The sequence below is a fragment of the Leucoraja erinacea genome, chromosome 4 (assembly GCF_028641065.1).
Source record: "Leucoraja erinacea ecotype New England chromosome 4, Leri_hhj_1, whole genome shotgun sequence".
Taxonomy (NCBI): Eukaryota; Metazoa; Chordata; class Chondrichthyes; order Rajiformes; family Rajidae; genus Leucoraja; species Leucoraja erinaceus.
In genome coordinates this window covers 80365912-80390759 of record NC_073380.1, presented here as the reverse complement: position 1 = coordinate 80390759, position 24848 = coordinate 80365912, and the positions used below count along the sequence as shown (strand labels likewise).

Genomic DNA, 24848 nt, shown 5'->3' with positions numbered 1-24848 from the left:
AGTGCTTGACATCCCAGGCAGATGCTGGGGAAACAGGCCCTTTGGCCCACCGAGGCCGCACAGACCAACGATCCCCACACATTAATACTAGCCGACACACGCTGGGGACAATTTACATTCATACCAATTAACCCACTAACCTGTGCGTCTTTGGAGTGCGGGAGGAAACCGAAGATCTCAGAAAAAACTCACGCAGGTCACGGGGAGAACATACAAAATCCACACAGACAGCACCCGTAGTCAGGATCTAACCCAGGTCTCTGGCGCTGTATCGCTACATGTCCGTGCCGCCCCAGCCCGATATATCCCAGCTCTCTCTTTTGACAGAAATAACGTCATTCGTGCAGAACACAGACACATTGCGCAGGAAGGAACTGCAGATGTTGGTTTACACTGAAGATAGACACAAAATGCTGCAGTAACTCAGCGGGACAGGCAGCATCCCTGGAGAGAAGGAATGGATGATATTTTAGACAATAGACAATAGGTGCAGGAGTAGGCCATTTGGCCCTATGAGCCAGCACCGCCATTCAATGTGATCATGGCTGATCAGCCCCAATCAATACCCCATTCCTGCCTTCTCCCCATATCCCTTGACTACGCTATCTTTAAGAGCTCTATCTAACTCTTGAAAATATCCAGAGAACCGGCCTCTGAGGAAGAGAATTCCACAGACTCACAACTCTGTGTGAGAAAGTAATTCCTCATCTCCGTTCTAAATGGCTTACCCCTTATTCTTAAACTGTGGCCCCTAGTTCTGGACTCCCCCAACATCAGGAACAGTTTTCCTGCCTCTAGCGTGTCCAAACCCTTAAGGGCCTGTCCCACTGTAATACAAGAGTTCTCCCGTGATTCGAGCTCGTGTAATGTACGTAGTGGGTACGTAGCGGCTCGTACCAGTAAAAAGTAACAATTTTTTTCATCACGAGTATTTTTTTACTCGTGGACATTTTTCACAATGTTGAAAAAACGTCACGAGTTTACCGGATTTCCCGAGTACCTACCGTTACTCGTACGAGCCGCTACGTGACATCCACGAGCTCCTACGTACCCGCTACGTACATTACACAAGCTCGAATCGGGAGAACTCTTGTGGAGTTCCATACCATCCTTGTGCCCTGCATATGAATCATTCCACTAGATGATACAATAAAGTTGTGACGAAGAAGATGTTTACGTCAGACCAAAATTCTTCCCTGCTCTTATCCCAAGGAGGAGTGTATTGATATGGAAACAAAGTACAGGGAGCAATCTGGTGAGCAGTATCTGGAATAACAATGCAACAATCTTTCTGATTTTAACGTGAAACATGTTTTTCAGGGGTCCATTCAAGAACTGACAATTAAGTCAGACCCTCGGGCTAGTGAGGAGCAATGTTATGAAGCTGATCCAGATGTAAGTAATGACTCTTCCTCAATGCCCTTCTCAATACTGAAGCAGCTGGCTTTTTTCACCATTGGAATTTTATTTGTCAATGTTGATTGTTCATTCCCAGGGCCCCTCCGGAGATGGCAGTGGAGATGGGAGCGGTCAGTACATCGCTCAAGAGCAAGGAGGCGTTAAACCCCAAATTCAGCACATTACTCCACGTCCTGTGAGTAGCAACATAGGGTTACTGTTCTGTTCTGAAGAGACTTTGTCTCTACTCTTGATGTCTTTGGCTGCTGTGTTCTGAGCTCTTGTCGTAGCTATGCCCCAGCTCACTTACATATTAGGGTAACTACGACATGGTATTATGGTTGTAAAACAGAGGCCTATTCATCTAATGAACGAAGAATGCAGAGAATGTGAACTCAAATCCCATTATGGCTGCATAAAAATCTGAGAAAACTGATTCTAGCGAAAGTGACCACAAAGCAGTCACAATTGTTGTATTATCTGGTCTATTTATATACTTAAGAGGTCAAAGCAGGAATGGGCATTCAGCTCTTCGTGTCTGCGTGCCCAGTTAATAACACAATTGCTGAGCCATTGCCTTCATGTCACTTTGCTGTTCTGGTTCCATTTTCTTTGATTCCTGTAACACACTAACCTATCGAGCCTAATCAAGTCAAGTTTCTTGTTCATATGAAGAGGTACAGGTACAAAGAAAACATTGCTTGCAATGGCATTGCAGGCATGTAGACTCAGACAATGCACAAAAATATATATTATGTATAAATTACACTTAGAGAGTACAAATTAAAAAAATACTGAGCTAAAGTACAAGACATTGGTGGGAACCAGAAAATGGGGACGGGGGGGGGGGGGACCCAAGTCCACAGCAGTTCCAGAGGTGGACGTAGTGTCCCACTGTTGAGGTAGGATTAAGATGTGGGTTCATCAATCAATCTGTTGCTTGCAAGAAAGTAGCCGTTCATGAATCTGGTCACCAAGATTGTTGGGGCTGTGGACTGTGAGGAAAGCGGTCAAAATATACAGCGGAACACGGATCAGCTACAGAAATGGATGGAGTTGAATCCAAGCAAATGTGAGGTGTTGCACATTGGGAGGTCGAATGTCAGGGGAAAATATGCAACTAATGGCAAGACCTTTAACAACATTAACGTACAGAGGGACCTAGGAGACCAAGTCCATAACTCCCTGCAAGTGGCAACACAAATAGATAGAACTAGACTAAGTGGGACCCGTTGGGTCCCATGTTCACACGTGAGGGCTGGTCCCCCAATGCAATATTCCACCTCTCCACCAATTCCAATATTGGTGACCAGTGGGGGGGGGGGGGGGGGGGGGCTTTCTGGAGCGCTGGTATGGGTGTTGTGGGCTGAAGGGACTGGTCTCCAGAAGGCTAGTATGGACCTTGTGGGCCAAATGGATTCTGGGGGTGGCAGCTCAGTCCTTCAAGCCTGATGTGCTGGCAGCTCATTCATGGCTGGTGGGCTAGCAGTTGACTCACGGCTATTCCTTGAAATTCCATTTCAAGCAGAGTGCAAGGCCACCAAATTCAAATCCATTTTCCTACCATTTCAAGCAGGATGGATGGTAAGTGGTAGCGTTTTATCTAAAATCAATATACAGTGCAAACAGGAAGTTGTCAAGTTTAAACCACCAACCATTTGCAGTGCTTTTTACTTCAACACAAAACTGAGTAAGCTGGCCAAAAATCCCAGTGTAAGTGGCAGAGTTTTTTCTAAAATCATGAAACACAGAAAAACAGGAAGTGGTCAAGATCTTACTTTTAGTAATATAGATGCTAAAGAAAGCATATTATATATGTTTGCCTTCATTGGTCGGGGCACAGAGTATAAGAGTCATGATGCAACTTTATAGGACTTTGGTTAGGCTGCATTTGAAGCATTGCGTATAGAGTACCGCCCCTATACAGGAAGTATGCATAGGCTTTGGAGAGGAAGCAGAGGCACCAGAAGGTGGCATTTGGTACAGGGAAAGGTTGGACAAACTTGGATAGTTTTCTCTGGAATGCCGGAGATTGAGGGAAGACCTTAGAGATATATAAAATTATGAGGTATAAATAGGGTAGACAGTCAGAACCTATTCCCCATGATGGAAATATAAAATTATGAGAGGTATAAATATGGTGGACAGTCAGAACCTTTTTCCAAGATTGGAAATAAAAAATACTAGAGGGCATAGCTTTAAGGTGGAGGGGCAAAGTTTAAAGATGTGCGGGGAAAGTATTTAATACAGAGGGTGACGAGTGCCTGGAACGCACTGCGAGAGGTGGTAGAGGCGGCAGATATAAGCAAGGCATTTAAGAGGCTTTTGGAGAGGCACATGGATATGTAGTGAATGGAGGGATAGTGATTATATACAGGCAGATAAGAGATGATCTTGGCATCATGTTCAGCACAAAGGTTGTGGACTGGAAGGACCTGTTCATGAGCTGATATGCTATGAACCTGCACTTTGTATTTTGCTTGAGGTTCCCGCATCTGTAGTTCCTCGTGTCTCCAAGGGAACTGACTGATTTTCCTAGTTGATTCTCCACTGACCCGTGGGGTGATTTTTAGTGAGCTACTTAATTGCCATTGATGAATGTTGAAGAGTTTTGCTCATCAGTATTCTCAGTGACATTACATAGTTATTTTCTTTATTATTTATTCAGCATCTGGCCATTGATTCAGATTCAGATTCAGATTCAATTTTAATTGTCATTGTCAGTGTACAGTACAGAGACAACAAAATGCATTTAGCATCTCCCTTGAAGAGCGACATAGCAAATGATTTGAATAAAAAAAATAATAAGTGACCGGGGGGGGGTTAGGGGGGGTGGTGGTGATTGGCAGTCACCGAGGTACGTTGTTTAGTAGAGTGACAGCCGCCGGAAAGAAGCTGTTCCTCGACCTGCTGGCAAGATCATACATTCTGCCCGTTTAGAAGATCTGTGAACTACCTCATGAACTGCTGTGGACCCTCTAATGAAGTCCCTCCACCCCTTGAAGCTGTCGGGTAGTGTTCCGGGGTTCAGGAATGGTGCTATATTTCCATATCTGGGCGAGGAGGAAAATCTGGAGGTGATGGCCACTTCCGTCAACCCGCCCCCCTTGTTCTTCATGCTGGCAAAGCTTGTAGCTTGGGAGATGCTGTGCGAGCAGCCTGGTCAACCAATTCCCATGCATTTGGCAAATGAAGCACACTGCAGCCACTGTGCACTGATGGTGGAGGGAATGAATAGAGGGGTGGGCGGGATGCCAATGAAGCGGGCGGCTTTGTCCCGAATGGTGTTGAGCTTCTTAAAAGCTGTTGGAGTTGCACACAATGAGACAAGTGGAGAGTATTCAATCATGTTTTTGACTTGGGCTTTGTCAATGATGGAAAGGGGTGGCATGGTGGCGCAGCGGTAGAGTTGCTGCCTTACAACACTTGCAGCCTCGGAGACCTGGGTTCGATCCTGACCACGGGTGCTGTCTGTACGGAGTTTGTATTTTCTCCCCGTGACTGCGTGAGTTTTCTCTGAGATCTTTGGTTTCCTCCCACACTCCAAAGACAAATGGGTTTGTCGACTAATTAGCTTGGTATAAATGTAAATTGTCCCTTGTGTAGTAGGATAGTATTAATGTGTGGGGATCGCTGGTCTGTGCAGACTCGGTGACTGAAGGGCCTGTTTCCGCACTGTATCTCTAAACCAAACTAAACTAAACTTAAGGCTTTGAGATATCAGGAGATGAGCCATTCACTGCAGGGTACTTGCCCTTCCAACCATAGTATTAGCTAAGTGTCTGGGTCAGTGATAATCCCCAATAGATGGATGGTGGGTGACTCTACAATGATAATATCGTTCAATTCGAGTGTAGAGTCAAATTCTCTTTTACTGGAGATGATCAATGGCTGATACATTTGTGAGGAGAGCATTGCTTGCCACTTATAGGCTTATCCTTCAATGTTGTCTAAGCCTTGTTGCATGCTGACAAGGACTGCTTCATTGACTTGTGAATTAAATTGAACTTGAATGAATACTTTATACTTTATTGCCACATGTGACTTGTGATCTTCTTTGTTTTGCATGCGCAAGGTATGCAAAGAGTCGCCACATAAAGGACACCGACAAAGTGACATAGTATCCCATGCAAGGTCCTTCCCCCCCATACAACGGTTCCCCCACACCAGGTTTGTCTTTGTTCTCCTCCCGCCCCCTCCACTCCGTCCTCACCACTGTGAGGGGGGGGCAAGAACAAAGGAGGACTATCAGTAAACATCCTTACTGAGCTTTTAATGGAAGGAATAGCATTGACAATGCAACTCTAGATATCGGACACTACCTTATCTTGGGACTGAGATGATTGAACTCCAACAGTCTCATTTACGCAAGGTATGACTTTAATCATTGAGTGCATACCCCTTGTAGCAATATTGAGTTCTGTTATACCACGGCTCTCTGATGCCACACTTGGTCAAAGGCTGGCTTGATGTTCAAGGCTGCAACTTCAACCTCATCTCTTTTAAGGCGGCACAATCGCTCAGCGGAAGAGTTGCTGCCTTACAGCGCCCGAGACCCGGGTTCGATCCTGACCACAGGTGCTATCTATATGGAGTTTGTACGTTCTCCCTGTGACCATGTTGTTTTCTCCGGGTGCTGTGGTTTCCTCCCACACTCCAAAGGTGTACAGGTTTGAAGGTTAATTGGCTTTGGTAAAATTGTAAATTGTCCCTTATGTGTCGGGCACTGCAAGTGTATGGGGTGATTGCTGGTCGGTGCGGACCTGGTGGGCTGAAGGGCCTATTTCCATGCTGTTTCTCTAAAGTCCAAGTAAAGTCTAGATATCTGGAATTGAGCTATGTGGTCCATGTTTAGATCAATGCTGTGATAATGACTGGAGCTGACCAGCCCTAGTAAAACCAAATTGGGCTGATGTCATTAGTCATTGCTGGTTTTTGTTGGCCAACTACAGTTTTCACAACTTTGGTGATAATGGAGAGTAAACTGACTGGGAAATATTTAGCCAGACTGTATTTGTCCTGCTTATATCTTAGGCATACCTGGGCAATCTCCCACATTGTGGACTGGGTGTCAATGTTGTCACTCCACTGAATCAGCTTGGCTGGAGATATAGTTAATTCCAGAGTGGAGGTCTTCAGAAAGTATGCAGAAAATATTCAGCAAGTACTGCAGATGCTGCTTTACACCAATGATTGACACAAAATGCTGGAGTAGCTCAGTGGGACAGGCAGCTTCTCTGGAGAGAAGGGATGGGTGACATTTTGGGTCTAGACCCTTCTTCAGACTGATGGCTCAGTCTCAAGAAGGGTCAAGACCCAAAACGCTGCCCGAAACTACATTCCTTCTCTCCAGAGATGCTGCCTGTCCCACTGAGCTACTACAGCATTTTGTGTCGACCTTTTGTATTCACACTGGGGTCCCACTCTGTTATGGGAATAGCGCCACCAGTGGTGCAGTACCGATGATGCAATACCCAATGAGGCAGATGGATTCTGAATCCAAGGCTTGCGTGTAAAGCCTCTGTTAATTAGTTGTGTAGCTGTAATGGAGCCGTTTACAGTAAGGAAACACAATATTAAAACAGGGTGATCAGAATGGGGCCTGTTTCAGGATTTGTTGGGAGTTTTGATTGGGTGCACGGCAACGGCAGACGACTTTTGTGGGTGAGTACTACTGGGAGACGCTTGTGCGGCCTACATTGTTTCCATCGATTTGTCAGGAAAATGGAGCAGCTAAAGCCCCCTAGGCAAATGAATTTTGAGGCAAGGTACCTGCCGATGGAGTGGAGACAATGAAGGGAGGAGTTTGAGCTCTATGTTGATTTGAGCATGGCAGGGAAGGATGACAAGACGATGAGGAAACTGCTCATGTATCTAGTTGGACCGCAAGGGAGAGAGCTCTACGAAACGCTAGAGACGCGGACGCCGGAGGGCAACGTACAAGAAGTTATGTTAGAGCAGGTTCTCGATGCTTTCGAAAAGCATTGTCAACCCGTGAGGAACGAGACCATCAACAGGTAAAGATTCTTTATGAGGAGCCAAGAAAGAGGGGAGACTTTTGATTAGATTTTAATAGAACTGAAGCTCTTGGCAGCTCATTGCGGTTTCAGAGAGTTGAAGGATTCACTGATACGGGTTAGAATAATATGCGGCATAAGAGATGACATGCTGTGGGAGAGACTTCTCCGAGAAACCTCACTTGACTTACAAAAGTGTGTGAAGGCATGCCAGGCTTCGGTGCTTGCCAAGGCCAGAGTTGATGTCCTGTTAAGTGACCAACGACAAGATGTCTGTGCAGTGAGACGAGAAGGAAAAATATACCAGCCAACCATACAATGCAAAAACTGCGGCTACAAACATGAGAGGAAGGAGAAATGTCCGGCATATAGCCAGGTGTGTTTCAAATGCCATAAGAAAGATGATTTCGCAACACAATGCATGGAAAAGCAGGTGCAACAGAAGAACCAAAAGAAAGAAAAGAAAGGGATAAAACCTGTTCATCCAGTGGTGGAAGTGGAGAGTTCCAGTGATGAGTATCATGACAGTCAAGAGGAGGATGAAATTCACACAATGGAACTGCAACCAGAAGCAGTAAAAGTGGAAAGTGTGCACAAGGTTGAGGAGACTCAATTTCCAAAGAAAATCTTTGCGGCAATTATGCTGGAAGGGAGTATAATTCCAGGTAGACAATGGAGCCACATGTAACATCATTCCCAAGATGTATGTAAAGGATGTGGATGAAACCAAGCAGGTATTGTCGATGTACAACTATACGACAGTGGTGCCTCTTGGGAAAAGCAAGGTGAGACTAGTGAACCCAAAGAATAGAAGGATATACAAAGTAGAGTTTGTAGTCCTGGAGGAAGACTGCATTCCAATCCTGGGAAACAGGGCAGCCCAGCAGATGGAGCTTATCTCAGTCTGTAAAGAGAACATAATGACATTGAATGGCAGTGAAATCCCTTTGAGCAAGGAAAGACTGATGGCTGAATATGCTGATGTGTTTGAAGGGACAGGTATATTCGAGGGCAAGTACCGTCTGCAGGTAGATGACAGCATAACGCCGGTGATCCAACCACCATGAAGAGTCCCTATAGCCTTACAGAGTAAGCTGAAAGAGGAGTTAGACAGACTAACAGAAGCTGAAATAATTGCCCCAGTAGAGACCCACACTCCATGGGCATCCAGCCTTGTGTGTGTAGAAAAGCCCAATGGAAAGTAGAGTGTGTTTAGACCCGAGGGATCTGAACAAGAGGCTGAAAAGAAGTCCAATGACGACGATTAAAGATGTCCTCACAGACCTGAATGATGCCAAGGTCTTTAGCACGTTTGACGTCAAGAATGGGTTTTGGCATGTGGAACTGGATGATGAGAGCTCTCAGCTTACATCATTTAATACACCGTTGGGCAGATATAGATGGAGACACATGCTATTTGGTCTGTCCATGGCCCCTGAAGAGTTCCAGCGATGACAGAACCAAGTGTTGGAGGGCCTGGAAGGAGGGAGGTCTGTTGCTGACGACATCTTAGTGCTTGGGAAAGGAAAAACTGCAGAGGAAGCAGAAAGAGACCATGACAGGAAAGTCAGAGCTCTGATGGAGAGATGTTGTGACAGAAACCTGAAGCTGAACAAAGAGAAGGCAAAGCTGAAGGTGAACAAAGTCACTTTCATAGGACATAGATTCTCTGCTGCAGGACTGAAACCAGATCCAGGGAAAGTAGAAGCTCTACAGATGCCTAACCCAACGGATGTACAAGGAGTTCAGCGATTTATTGGGTTTGTTAACTACTTGAGCAAAGTCCTGCCTGGACCTATGTGAACCACTACGCCAGCTGACACAGAAGGATGTAGTTTGGTGGTGGGGCACAGGTGCATGACACGGCGGTGAAGGAAATAAAGAAGGTAGTCACTGCAGAGCCAGTACTCAGATACTATGATCCATCCAAGGAGCTGACAGTACAGGCCGATGCGTCAGTAACTGGACTTGGTGCGGCGCTGATGCAGGAGGGCCATCCAGTTGCCTATGCCAGCAGGGCCCTGACAGATGCGGAGACCAGATATGCACAAATAGGAATAGAATTGTTGGCAGTGGTGTTTGGTCTAGAGAGGTTGCATGTGTACACATATTAGCAATGTTACATAATTTTGAGATTTAAAAAATCAAGTCTGCAATTTATCCCATCAGATAAAGCATAACAATAAGTTTAATTTGACACCTAATTCACTTTCATATCTCAAGTAATAAAAAAGCTATGGCCATTTTCATACTCGGAAATTCGCATCTTATTCCCTATTGATTTTCTATGGACATAACAAAAAAGCTGTGATCGTGAACAGTCAAAAGCACATAACCTTCTTAAAAATTAAGAGAACTGAATGAAATTTTCAGTTATCATAGATTTTAACCATTCTGAAACAAATATAAAATAATCTTACTTGGAGGACCTGAAATTAAAGCATATAATTAGTTAGTTACCCAATTGTAGCTAATTTCAAACTTCAATTACTAGATCTAAACATCTATCCATTTCTTAATAAATGATTAACATTTTTAAATAGCCTTAGTGTCCAAATAATATTCACAAATAATTCACAATAAAACATGATTTTTATCTCATTTACATCAATTTATAGGCCAAATGGAAGGAATTTAGTGTTCAATTGCTGTAAATTAAAGTCAATTAAAATCGGCTTTCTAGTGGGCTCCTGTGAACGCGCTGGTTTAGAACGTTCACATTGCAGTGGATTTGTGCCCCCAAATGCCCAGAAAAATACTGCGGGATATAAAGAGCCCAAAATGAACTATTCGCTATAGAAAACTTTATATACAGGGTTCTTAAGAAGCCCCTTTTAATGTAAAAATAAGGTACATACCTTTAATTGTTTGCTTTATAAAACCCTGGGGCTGCGAGAGGTCGCGGGTTTAGAGAGTGATTTTTAAACTACTATAACTATTATACAAGGCCATAAAAACTAATAATACCTTTTGCGATGGGGTCTTTCAGCGATTTTCCGTTAATGATTTACTAGGCTGAACATTTTCGATTGCAACAGCCTAGTAAAAATCGTGTTTTAAACCCGCCCCCTCTAAACAGCACCAAAATCACACACACGGGGCTGGGACAGATTCTCAACGACGATTCAGGTAGGTTTTGTAACATACCTACACATATGGAAGACCAGTGAATGTGCAGTCAGTCCATAAGCCACTGGAGATAATCGCCACACAAACCACTTCATCGTGCACCAAAAAGATTGTAGAGGATGCTGGTGAGGACGCAGACCTATGTTGTGACAATAAGATACAGGCCAGAGAAGGAGATGCAGCTTGCGGACACACTGAGCAGAGCATATATTCAGACTGGCAAGACTAACAAGACCATGAGAGAACTGGAGACTGTAAACCTGGCAAGGCACATCCCAATATCACAGCGTCTGCTAAATGGTATAAGGGATGCACCAATAAAAGATGCGTATGCAGAGAGTGCAAGAGGTGATCAAACGAGGCTGGCCATAGAACAAGAAGGATGTTGACCCAGAACTTATCTCCTATTTCCATGTGAGGGATGAGCTGAGTGTTGGAGATGACCTCATATTTAGAGGAGGGAGAGTAATCATCCCTAAAGCCAGGAAACGAGACAAGATTACACGAGTACATGACTCCCACATTGGTGTGAATAGCTGTCTAAGAAGGGCAAGAGAATGTCTGCACTGGCCTGGAATGAGTGCAGAAATCAAGGACTTTGTACAGAAATGTGAGACATGTCAAGCTCAAGGGAAAGAGCAACCAAAAGAAACACTGCATTCCCATGAAATTCCAGAGAGGCCATGGGCGAAGGGGGGTGCAGATTTGTTCCACTTGGATGGAAGGAACTATTTGATCACTGTGGACTACTTCTCAGAATATTGGGAAATAGACTATCTAGAGAAAACACTGGCATTTAATGTCATCCATAAATTCAAAGGCCAGTTCGCAAGATATGGAACACCAGATCAGCTCATCACAGATAATGGGCCACAGTTCACAACTGAGGAGTTCAAGAGCTTTGTCAAGAAGTGGCAGTTTGAACATACGATCGTATCACCCCATTACCCACAGGGTAATGGAAAGGCGGAGAGCAGTGTGAAAGTTGCAAAGTCATTGGTGAGGAGGAGCTGACCTGTACCTGAGCACACTAACTTTTTGCAACACACCAACACCTGGCATGAGTCCAGTACAAAGATTGATGAACAGAGGTACCAGGACCATACTACCAACTACTCAGAGGCTGCTTACACCTGAAATTCAGAAAAAGGTAGGAGCTGAGTTGAGAGCAGCTAGAGACAGACAAGCAGACTACTACAACAGCGAATCCCAAGATCTGATTCCCCTGAAAGCTGGTGATCCAGTTGGAGTGAAGCCGACCGGTGACCGACATCAGCCCTGGAGGAAGGTTGTGGTTGTAGGCCATGTGGCACAACCCAGATCGTATGAAGTCAGGACCGAGGACGGCGTCATCTATCGTTGGAATCTGCGCCATCTGAGGACGACTAAAGAGCCATTTCATCGCGCTGATGTTGACCTGGATGACCTGGTGACGTCGCCTGAACCGGAGCAAGACAATCGACCTATGAGCCGACCACCGGTCCCCAGGGAGCATCAAACCCTGACAACAAGATCTGGTATATGCGTTTGAAAACCACGAACAAGATCTGGTAGATGCGTTCAAAATCTGCAGGATTATGAGCCCAAATAAGGATAGCGCCTGTACTTGTAGTTGATTATAGATTTAAAAGGCTATTAGGTTATATTTAAAATGTTAATTTTATATTGGTCTTTTATAGTTTGATGTGCATTATTTAGAAGTAGCGGTAATGCCCATTTTAAAACTAAACAAATTAATACATAAAAAGGGGGGAACTAAATGAATAAATAAATAAATAGATAGATGAATAAATAAGCCGACGGATGCATAAATAAATAAATAAAAGAGGGGAAAGGAAATGAGGAACCAGACATGTGTTGTTCAAAGTTTAGATAATTCCAAGCACTGAACTGTCGCAGATCCAAGGGATCAGAATTTGGAAGCTACCACGGAAATTGACTGTCAAATGCAAGTTGGAAAATGGACTGTCGGATACCTGTTGGACTCAGTGAAATAAGATAGAATGTAATTTATTGCTGTATATGTAAAGTGCCTGTACATATGTGTTTTGTAAACAAAGCGGGATGTTATGGGAATAGCACCATGGGTGGTGTAGTACCCATGATGCAATACCCATGAGGCAGTAGCCAAGATGGATCCTGAATAAAATGGCTTAACCCAAGTGTAAAAGGGCAAGAGAATGTCTGCACTGGCCTGGAATGAGTGCAGACCTCGCGTGTAAAACCTCTGATAATTAGCTGTGAAGCTGTAATGGAGTAGTTTACAGTAAGGAAACACAATGTTAAAACACATTCCAGATGCTTGATTCAAGTTAGCAGTCAACATGAAAGAGCACTTTTTTAATGCACTATTTACACAAAAGCTGTCTTGTACACAGTAGACCATGTTGGTGTTCACTGTCAGTTTGATCAGCAACCTTCAGAAAATGAGCCAGACTTCTCCTGGAATGATTTTCCCCTGAGCACATCCGATGTTTGCTCTGCATCAGATGTGCATCCAATAAATGTGCGGCTCACATCACTGCAGTTACTTCAGAAATTACTTGCCTAATGCCGTGTTCTAAGGCTTGCGTTTATAATGCTCAGTAAATAAAGAAGTAGGCGTTCACCCATACAGTAGGTCGGAAGGAACTGCAGATGCTGATTTAAACCAAAGATAGACATACAATGCTGGAGTAACTCAGCGGGATAGAGGAATGGGTGGCGTTTTGGGTTAAGACACTTCTTACCCGAAATGTCACCCATTCCTTCTCTCCAGAGATGCTGCCTGTCCCGCTGAGTTACTCCAGCATTTTGTGTCTGTCTTCAATAGGTTGGCATGTTGGCACAAATTAAAGGATTCCCACGGGAATGTTGATGTCTTGCCAACAGCTTCTGCCAAGGTGACCTTTCTCTGCTCCACTTTTGTCCAGCATCAGTAATGGCATCTCCACATTTGTACCCCTTAGTGCAAGATGTTGTGATCACTGGTACATTGATGAGCCCAAAAATGCTCAGGCTTTCACCGAGGTTGTTTCTTGTTAGTTGGTCTGGAGATTTATTTTATTCCATGTTGATGAGCATTATGTATTATCTTAAACCCTTTTTCGGAAATCATATTTACCACATCAACAACATTTCTCTCATCAGCCATTTCTGTTGCTTCATCAAAAAATTGTTGTATTAGTTAGACACAATTTGCTTTCAACAAATCCACATTGGTGCCTGCAATGCTCAACTAACTTTTCATTCTGTTCCTAATCATTGTTCCTAAAACTAAATTGACTGCCTGTAGCTACTGGCTTCATCCAAACAACTTTTTGAACAAAGGTATGATATTTCCAATTTTGCCGTCTTGATTGATTGGAAATTCATGGCAGTGGCCTCCACATTTCCCGGGACCAGCTCCAGAGCAGCAGTTCACTTTACTGTCTGTAATTTGGTGAAAACCAGTGGCCACATACACAACGGAGAAGTGGTAAGTTACCTTTCAAAGAGAAGCAACACCTGTAGACATCCAGACTGTGCGAAAGATTATGTGAGGCAACTTCTACATGCCGAAAGGTTGGCTCGGGAAAAGTCAGAGAAATTCACCAATCAATTAACCATCACATGTATCCCTTCCCCACACAAATCACACTAGCTTCTTGTTTTCACCCAACAAACGGCTAACAATGGCCTGTTTCATTTATCATCGTTACCTTTTGCATATATTTTATTCATTGTTCTTTATCTCTCCACATCTTCGTCTATATCCCTCGTTTCCCTTATCCCTAACCAGTCTGAAGCAAAGATACTAGAGTGGTCCTATGATCTTTGGTCTGAAGAAGGATCTCGACCCGAAACGTCACCCATTCTTTCTCTCCAGAGACGCTGCCTGTCCCGCTGAGTTACTCCAGCTTTTTGTGTCTGTCTTCAGTTTAAACCAGCATCGGCAGTTACTTCCTAGACATGAAAACATCCCCCAGAATTGCGCAACGCCAGCTTAGCAGTTCAGTTTTCAGCTGTTTTAGTTAATTGTCACGTGTAATGACGTACAGTGAAAAGTTTCTGTTGCGTGCTAATCAGACAGAGGAAAGAAGTCTGAAGTCTAAAGAAGGGTCTCGACCCGACACGTCTTCTAATCCTTTTCTCCAGAGATGCTGCCTGACCCGCTGAGTTACTCCAGCTTTTTTGTGTATGTCAGTCGAAAAACAATACATGATTACAATCAAGCCAGTGTGCAGATACATGATATGGGAATAACGTTCAGTGTCAGCATTTAGTGGTCCCAAGGATGTGGGGAAAATCATCCGCAGATTGAGCTGAGTGAAGAGGAATGAAATATTGAGAGTACTGGAATACTGAAACATAAATGATTCATGTGGAAAGAACCCATGTTGGTGAGAAAAGGGAGAGAATTCACGGTGAACTTTTGTTACATCTTTCAAAAAGTACAGACGCAAGGCTTGATCTGGGAGAAAGAGCATGAGGCAAGATTGTCCCAGAGGGGAAGGCAAGAGGATTTTAATTTATTTTTCCAACAAATGCCTTGTTGCCTTTCGGGACCTATTTATGTCAAAGGGGTGGTAACAGGCAAGTAATGGAATGAATGCTGAGCCTCTGTGAACAAGGCTACGTTTGTAGCAGCTTGTGAAATTTGGACCAGTAATCAAACCTATTAAGACTCAAACCGCTGCAGGCTAAACTGCCTGAGGTGTTGCATAAAGAGCAGAGAACAGACAGGATCTATTTTTAAGAAGCTGGCATCGAAACTCTGGTAGAAACAAGGAACTGCTGATGCTGGCCCATGCCAAAGTTAAACACAAAGTGCTGGAGTAAGTCAGCGGGTCAGGCAGCATATCTGGAGAGCATGTGTGTATGACATCTCGGTGCGGGGCCCTTCTTCAGACTGATTGTTCGTTGGGGAGTGGAATGAAAGCTAGAAGAGAGGAGGGGCAGGACAAAGTCTGACAGGTAATAGGTGAAAATGGCTGAGGTGAGGGGTGGGGGGGGGGGGGGGGGGGGGGGGGGGGGGGGGGGGGTTCATAGGCAAATGTTGGATAATGGCCAGAGACCTAAAAATGGGAGAATGTTCATACCGTAGGGTTGTAAGCCACCCAAGTGGAATATGGGGCTGTTCTTTCAGTATAGGAGTAAAGAGGTTCTTCTGCAGTTGTATAGGGCTCTGTAGTATTACATCTGTAATATTGTGTACAGTTTTGGTCTAATTTGAGGAAGGACATCCTTGTGATTGAGGCAGTGCAGCGTAGGTTCACGAGATTGATCCCTGGGATGGCGGGACTGTCATATGAGGAAAGATTGAAAAGACTAGGCTTGTATTCACTGGAGTTTAGAAGGATGAGGGAGGATCTTATAGAAACATAAAGTTATAAATGGACTGGACAAGCTAGATGCAGGAAAAATGTTCCCAATGTTGGGCGAGTCCAGAACCAGGGGCCACAGTCTTAGAATAAAGGGGAGGCCATTTAAGACTGAGGTGAGAAAAAATGTTTTCACCCAGAGAGTTGTGAATTTGTGGAATTCCCTGCCACAGAGGGCAGTGGAGGCCAAGTCACTGGATGGATTTAAGAGAGAGTTATATAGAGCTCTAGGGGCTAATGGATTCAAGGGATATGGGAAGAAGGCAGGCACGGGTTATTGATTGGGGATGATCAGCCATGATCACAATGAATGGCGGTGCTGGCTCGAAGGGCCGACTGGCCTCCTCCTGCACCTATTTTCTACGTTTCTATGTTCTTCCAGCTTGCATGTGGCCTCACTCTGACAATGGAGGAGACCCAGGACAGAAAGATCAGTGTGGGAATGGGAAGGGAAGTATAAAATGGTAAGCAACCGTGAGATCCAGTAGGCCCTAGCAGACCGACGGCAAGGATGCTGCACCCGTGCAGAACGTTGATTTAATTAACCTTAGCTTTAACTTACAATACAATACAATACAATTTATTTGTCATTTGAACTCCATTGAGGTTCAAACGAAATGTTGTTTCTGCAGTCATACACACAAGAAAAAGAACCAAGACACAACACAATTTACACAAACATCCATCACAGCGCATCGCCACCTCGCTATGATAAGGCAAAGACTTATCTCTCGCCTGCACTCCCCATTCCCCTCCCGATGTCAGAGTCAAAGTCCCCGGCGGGCGATGGTAATTGTCCCGCGGCCATTTACGCCGCGCCGGGTGATGCAAGGCCGCGCTCCGGGTCTTGTAATTGGAGCCCCCGGCGTGCGCTAGCAAAGTCCCACAGCCATTCCAAGCCACGCCGGGCGATGATGTAAGGCCCCGCTCCAGGTACTCTTCAACCCCGCAACTCGGGCGGGTGAAGTCGCTGTTGCTGAAGCCCCGAAAAGCGGTCTCCCAGCAGGGACCCGCGGGCTCCCGGTGTCACTGTCCACCAGACCTGCTGTAACCCTCCGAATCTCCAGGATCAGGTCGCAGCCGAGCGCCACCACCGCTCCCCCCGCTCCGAACTCGGCCAGCTCCACGATGGTAAGTAGGTCTGCAGCTCCAGGACTGGAGCCCCAGGTCGTTCCTGCTGGAGGCCGCTCCACGGTGCTAGGCCCCAACAACACAGAGACCCGACAGAGAAAAGGTCGGGTTCTCCGTGCAGGGGTTAGATTTTAAAAGTTTCCCCCACCCCCCGCCCCCCACACACATACCCACACACATACACAAAAAAAATAAAATAAAAACTACATTCAAACGAGACAAAAAATAATAAAAAGACCGACGGACTGCAGAGGCCTCTGCGACGTGAGTCGTGCCGCCCACCAAAACTTCCACCCTGCCCTCAAATTTAGCTGGATTATGTCTGACATCTCTCCCTTTTATGGCAGGGTCATATGTATTAGTACGGCGTCCACAATTTAATGGAGCCATGTTGTGGCTCACAACACGTCCTGTCCACAAAATTGACAAACATCTAAGATATTCTAGTTTAGGTTTTAGTTTAGAGATGCAGCATGGAAACAGGCCCTTTGGCCCACTGAGTCCGTGCCGACCAGCGATCCCCACACACTAACACTATCCTAATCAGACACGGGACAATTTTACACTTACACCAAGACAATTAACCTACTCTTGTCTTTGGAGTGCGGGAGGAAACTGAAGATCTCGGAGAAAATACAGGTAAGGTCACGGGGAGAACGTACAAGCTCCGTACAGACAGCGCCCGTAGTCAGGTTCGAACATGGGTCTCTGGCGCTACAAGGCAGCAACTCTACTCCTGCGCCACCATGCCTCCCATGTCATCAAAAGCTGTCAAAAGGTTGCAAATATTTTTGACGTTCAAAAATATTCAAGAATTATTAAAATGATTTAAAATAATTAACTGGTTAAGAACAATAACTTTAATGATATGTTAATTAACATTTAATCAAAAATCTTTGTAGTTGTTCTTTCCCATTTAATTTAATGGTATTGTGCTTCCGACACTGGATGTCCTCCTGATTAAATTTAGTGATCTATTCTACATTTTCAGTCTGAAGAAGGGTCTCAACCTGAAACGTCACCTATTCCTTTTCTGACCCGCTGAGTGACTCCAACTTTTTGGGTTTATCATTGGAAAGTTCAACTGTCATATCACATCCGCAGCCTCATTTGTCTTCACTTTGTGATGTATGGAAATGTCGGCAGGAACAGGGAGAGATGTGCACGTTATCCCATTAAATCTGGGTCGTCATTTCACGTCATGAACTGGACAATTGGTATAAAGAGTTTTCAGGCCAGTATTAGGACAACAGGTGATCGGTGACAAAAAGGATCTTGATGCAAGTTAGACAAAGCCTTACACCATCAACTCTTCCATCATTCAACCAATTCTGACTTCCATCAGAGATTTATTTTCTATTTCTGTTCTCCTCCTGCTCCTCTTTTGCCTGCCTCCAATGTTTACGAGCCTTTAATAGGGAACAATATCTCATAAGTTTTTGAGTTCATAAGATAGGAGCAGAATTAGGCCATTCGGCCCATTGAGTCTACTCTGCCATTCAATCGTGGCTGATCTATCTCTCCCTCCTAACCCCATTGTCCTGCCTTCTCCCCCTAACCCCTGTCACCCAGACTAATCAAGAATCTAGCTATCTCTGCCGTATAAATATCCACTGACTTGGCCTCCACAACCTTCTGCGGCAAAAAATTCAACAGATTCATCACCCTCTGACTAAAGAAATTCCTCCTCATCGCCTTCCTAAAGGAACGTCCTTTAATTCTGAGGCTATGACGTCTGGTCCTAGACTTTCCCACTAATGGAAACATCCGCTCCACATCCGCTCTGTACAGGTCTTATCCAGGTCTCTGTTTCATCCTCCACAGATACTGTCAAAATTTCTGGGAATACTCTGTAGCTTTAATATATAGTTCAGATTTGTATTATTTGCTTCTGTTTCTTGTGGCATCTGATAAATTACGGATGAGTTGGCTGCCGTTCTGATAACATAATGTTGGTAGCATAAAGAGTTCTTCATTGACATGTTGGGGTATTAAGACTCTGTTAAACAGAGGAAATGAGAGCTCTCGGTGGCAATTCTTAGTTTAGTTTAGAGATACAGCAGTAGAAATAGGCCCTTCGGCCCACCGAGTCCACACCGACCAGCGATCCCTGCACATTAACACTATCTTACACACACTAGGGATAATTTACATTTATACCAAGCCAATTAATATACAAACCTGTACATCTTTGGAGAGTGGGAGAAAACTGGAGCACCCAGATAAAACCCACGCAGTCACGGGGAGAACGTACAAACTCTCTACAGACAGCACCTGTGGCCAGCACCCGTGTTCTTTACCGCTGCGCCACCGTGCCGCAACATCCCTTCCAGCAAATAACCCTTTTCAGATGCCAGTCATGAAAGACCCCGCCCAGTTACATTCATTAACCAAAACGTTAAGTGACCTTTATAAGGAGTAGTGCCTGGATTTGCAGTTGGGAAACAAAGCTAGCTGTGTGGAAAGCATGGGGTGCAACTACAGTGAGGCTCTTTGTGATTAAGTAATCGCCCCATCATCACGCTACATAACTTGGCTGGCCCAACAGTCAGGTGGCTGGAAGGCTTTGAATTGGTAGCCACAATTTTTTAAACTGTACTGCCTGAGTTATTCTTCCATTTCACTCAACGTAACAAAAGACTTGCAGTGTTCGGAGAAACTTAAATGTAATTGACGTCCATTTTTCAAAAGATACTTTGTGGTGCTGATTATAATGGGAAATGGTATATCATGTTGAATTAGGTAGAAATGCTGACAGGTAAATATTAATATAAGAAAAAGAAAATGTTGGTTGAGGGGTGAATAGACATCATGAAGATCAGTGTCGCCGAGACAAAGTAGAAAAAGACCGATGAATGCCAAACTCAGTCTGTGTTTTACATTCTGCTCAGCAGCATTTGCCTTTCTGAGTATTCATTATAGTAACTTTAATTGTGTGATCATCAGCATCTGCTTCAATTTCATTTCCCACAGAAGCTCAATTTAGTTTTCTTCTTCTTATGTTTCTCTTCTCTTTATTAACAGTTCTTTCTCCTCAAGGCACTATGCCCCTCTCAAGTAATTACCACTCAAGTAGTACAGAACAAGTCTTGTCCACAAAACAGACAAACAACTACGATGTGTCTGGGAAGGAACTGCTGGAGTAACTCAGCGGGACAGGCAGCATCACTGGAGAGAAGGAATATGTGACCTTTCTTCAGACTGAGTGTCAGGGAAAAGGAAAATGAGAGATATAGACGGTGATGTAGAGAGATATAGAACAAATGAATGAAATGTATGCAAATAAGTAACGGTGATAAAGGAAACAGGCCAATGTTAGCTGTTTGTTAGGTGAGAATGAGTTCAGACAATGAGACTCAACAAGAAGACTTTCAACCTGGTATGACTTGGGTGAGTGAGGGTTGGAGAGAGAGGGGATGCAAGGTTTACTTGATGTTGGAGAAATCATACCATTTGGTTGTAAGCTTCCCAAGCAAATTGTGAGATGCTGTTCATCCAATTTGCATTTGGCCTCACTCTGACAATGGACCCTTTCTGTCCCAGGCCTCCTCCATTGTCAGAGTGAGGCCAAATTACTGGAAATTGGAAAGTCTTCTCTAACTTCAAGTAACCCTTGCATCCCCTCTTTCTCAATATCTTAAATTCACCATAAGGCTGGGATGGGATACTGATCAGCCATGATCATATCGAATGGCGGTGCAGGCTCGAAGGGCCGAATGGCCTACTCCTGCACCAATTTTCTATGTTTCTATGTTTCTATATCCCGGTTACTAAACACATTAACTCCCCCTCCCATTCCCACACGGACCTTTCTGTCCTGGGCCTCCTCCATTGCCAGAGTGAGGGGCCAGCGCAAATTGGAGGAACAAAACCTCAACACTAGAGTGGTGAATCTCTGGAACTCTCTGCCACAGAGGGTAGTTGAGGGTAGTTGAGGCCAGTTCATTGGCTATATTTAAGAGGGAGTTAGATGTGGCCCTTGTGGCTAAGGGGATCAGGCGGTATGGAGAGAAGGCAGGTACGGGATACTGAGTTGGATGATCAGCCATGATCATATTGAATGGCGGTGCAGGCTCGAAGGGCCGAATGGCCTACTCCTGCACCTAATTTCTATGTTTCTATATTTCTTTTGGACAGCTTACACCCCAGCGGTGTGAATATTGACTCTTACTTCAAGTAACTCTTGCTTTCCCTCTCTCTCCATCCCTCCCCCTTCCCAGTTCTCCGACCAAACCAACTGTCCCTGATTACATTTTACCTCTGTTTGCTTTGTTGTCACCTTCTACTCGCTAACAATGATCTATTCCATATTTTCCTTAATCGTCATCTCTTTTGATGTCATCTTTTCGCACCTTACCCTTCCTTATCTCTGTGTTTCCCTTTCCCCTGATTCAGTCTGAAGAAGGGTCTCAACCCGAAACGTCACCTATTCCTTTGCTCCAGAGATGCTGTCTGACCCGCTGAGTTACTCCAACTTTTTGCATCTATCTTCCTTCAACACCTCTCTACGGTCCTCCAGCTGAGTGGAGGCAGAAATGGCTTTTTCTATTCTTTTCAAATCCAACCTGCCAATATATCATAAACCGTAGCTTTTCTTCCCATACCCGCATCCGTATCTCTGGGAAAGCTGGAGTAACTCAGCGGGTCAGGCAGCATCTCTGGAGGGAAGGAATAGGTGACGTTTTGGGTCTAGACTCTTCTTCCCATCTCTGGTGTTGCTCAAGCGTCTATCCTGGCATTCTCCTATTTTCCAGACACATGCTGCTTCAAATCATTGCCCAGAAACACTAGTTTCTACCTAGCACAGTTGGCACTCACCTGTAGCTCACCATCATCAGTCTCAAACCTCTCACTGGCCTTGTTACGCGCAATGGAGTACACTGTCATGCTACCTGGGATGGAATGTACTGCCGTGTTACCTGGAATTGGGTACACCGTTATAGAAACATAGAAACATAGAAAATAGGTGCAGGAGGAGGCCATTCGGCCCTTCAAATCAGCACCGCCATTCATTGTGATCATGGCTGATCGTCCCCTATCAATAACCCGTGCCTGCCTTCTCCCCATATCCCTTGACTCCACTAGCCCCTAGAGCTCTATCTAACTCTCTCTTAATGTTACTTGGGATGGGATGCTCTTTGACCCATTGAGTTTACCCAGCAGTTTATGTTTTGCTCCAGAATCCAGCCTCTGCCATCCCTTGTCTCTTCGTTTCTACACCCTAAACTTACAGGTTATTCCAGGTCGCAGCGGCTGATCCATGTGGCATGTCCATGTTTATCATCAATTGCAGCAGTAGACAAGTTCTTCTTCTGATCGAGTCCACACACAAGATTAGAAGTTGTGCAGCCAGAGATGAACACACTTCTCAGCATCTGCACACAATGGTGTCTGTCTGTCTTGTTGCTTCTTGTGCTTCTTGTGCGTGGTGGTGAAAAGATTGGTGAAAACAGGTCCGAGACGTGAACGCACTTTCCTTGACCCCAGCATTAGAGGTCATTGATGTCCTTTACTCAAGGAGACACACTGGTCTCTGCTGAAATAAAAGAGGCCTTCAGCACGTGGGCTTCTGAGGACTGCAAACCCTCCTCCTGAGGTTCGTGGGATCCTCTTCCGAACCTGGAGATCATAAATCGTCGGCACTTACATTTCCTGAACTTACAGCTCTTGGTCAACTATGGGAAGAAGGTTCACACTGCCAACTCCACATGGCCAAGGGGATTTGTGACACTCAGCCCTAGGAGGTTGCATTGCCAAGATCATTCAGCCTGAAGACTGCACCTTGAGGGCAGGCCTTTCTCCTGTGCTCTCCGAGCCTGGTGGAGAGTACCTTCAGTTCCCTTAAGTGGTGACTCCAGTGCTTGCACTTCTGGAGGTGCCCTGCAGACTGTATTAGAGTGGGTAGTTGTCACTGCTGTGTTCTACATAATCCCTTGACATTTTAAAGCAGAGATTGATAGTTCTTATGTCGTTGAAGGAACTGCAAAAGCTGGAAAATCGAAGGTAGACAAAAATGCTGGAGAAACTCAGCAGGTGAAGAAGGGGTTTGACCCGAAACGTTGCTTATTTCCTTCTCACCCGCTGAGCTTCTCCAGCATTTTTGTCCACCATTATTAGTTCTTAGTTCAGTTTAGATTAGAGATACTGCCCTTCAGCCCACCAAGACCACACCGACCAGCGACCCCCACACACTTATACTTTCCTACACACACTTGGGACAATTCACTATTTTACCAAAGCCAATTAATCTACAAGCCTGTACGTCTTTGGAGTGTGGGAGGAAACCGGAGGTCCCGGAGAAACCCACGCAGGTCACGGGGAGAACGTAAAACTCTGTACAGACAAGCACCCGTAGTCAGGATCGAACCCGGGACTCTGGTGCTGTAAGGCAGTAGCTCTACTGCTGTGCCACCTGGGGTAGGGTAAATCCTGCATATGGTGCAAATTCCAGCCACTGTGCAGTGGAGAAGTGAATGAATTGTTATGGATAAGGTGCTTATCAAATCAGCTGCTATGTCCTAGAACATAAAAGAATGAACAGTACAGCACAAGAACAGGCCATTCGGCCCATTATGTGTGTGATGAATATGATGCCAAGACCTCTTATCTACCTCCACTTAATCCATATCTCTTCATTCCTTGCATTTCCACATACCTATCCAAACGTCTCTTAAATGTCACTATCATTTCTGTCCCTCTCATCTTAAAATTATGCTCTGTAGTATTTGACTTTTCCATCCAAGGAAAAAGGTTCTGACTGTCTACGCTATCAATGTCTCTCATCATTTTCTGTGTAAAAAACTTGCCCCATACATCTCCATTATATTTTCTCCCTCTCGCCTTATAGTTGTGCCCTCTAGTTTTAGACATTTCCACCCTGAGAAAATGGTTCTGTCTCTTGCTATTTTATATACCTTTATCAGGTCTCCCCACAGCCTCTGACAATCCAGAAAAAAACAATCCAAGTCTGTCCAACCTCTCCCTGTTGCTGATATCCCCCAACACAGGCATCATTCTGGTAAACATTCCCTACACCCTTTCTAAAACCTCCATACCCTTCCTGTAAAGGGAGGGGTGGGGGGAGACTTCAACTGCACCAAAATTCTATAAAGTTGCATCATGACTTCCTGACTCTTATATTCAATGCCCCATCCTTTGAAAACAAGCATACCATATGCCTTCATTGCCACCTTATCTAAGTTTAGTTTTTAGTTTTGAGATACAGCGCGGAAACAGGCCCTTCCGCCCACCGGGTCTGCGCCGACCAGCGATCCCCGCACATTAACACTATCCTACACCCACTAGGGACATTTTTTACATTTACCAAGCCAATTTACCTACATACCTATACGTATTTGGAGTGTGGGAGGAAACCGAAGATCTCGGAAAAAACCCTATGCAGGTCACGGGGAGAACATACAAACTCTGTACAGACAGCACCCGTAGTCAGGATCAAACCCGGGTCTCCGGCGCTGCATTCGCTGTAAGGCAGCAACACCACCGCTGCGCCACCGTGACCGCCCGTTGCCGCTTTCAGCGAGTTATAGACTAAGTTCCCTCTGGAAATCTACTCGACTCGAATTGTTACCCATTCCTTCTCTCCAGAGATGCTGCCTGACCCGCTAAGTTACTCCAGTATTTTGTGCCTATCTTTACGTGTACCTTTACAATAATGGCTTAAAATTTTCTTCACGGGGCTCAGATTCTTAGGTTTAGGCCCAATGAGGGCGACTGAACCTTTGACACTCCACAATGACAGTGGTACCATGCCCAGACCAGACATTGAGCTGTGCGTCCGTTGAAACCCAAACGACAGACCCACCAATACAAG

General features: G+C 44.9%; 1 protein-coding gene across 4 annotated transcripts in view; it reads left to right on the top strand.

The window, feature by feature from the left end:
• LOC129696582 (collagen alpha-1(XVIII) chain-like) overlaps positions 1–24848 on the top strand; it is a 294981-nt gene that overhangs the window by 117464 nt on the left and 152669 nt on the right. For all 4 annotated transcript variants that reach the window (XM_055634627.1, XM_055634629.1, XM_055634628.1 and 1 more), the window contains 2 exons: positions 1321–1395; positions 1496–1594. In XM_055634627.1, coding sequence (XP_055490602.1) covers positions 1321–1395; positions 1496–1594 — 174 coding nt within the window. The remainder of the gene's footprint in view (positions 1–1320; positions 1396–1495; positions 1595–24848) is intronic.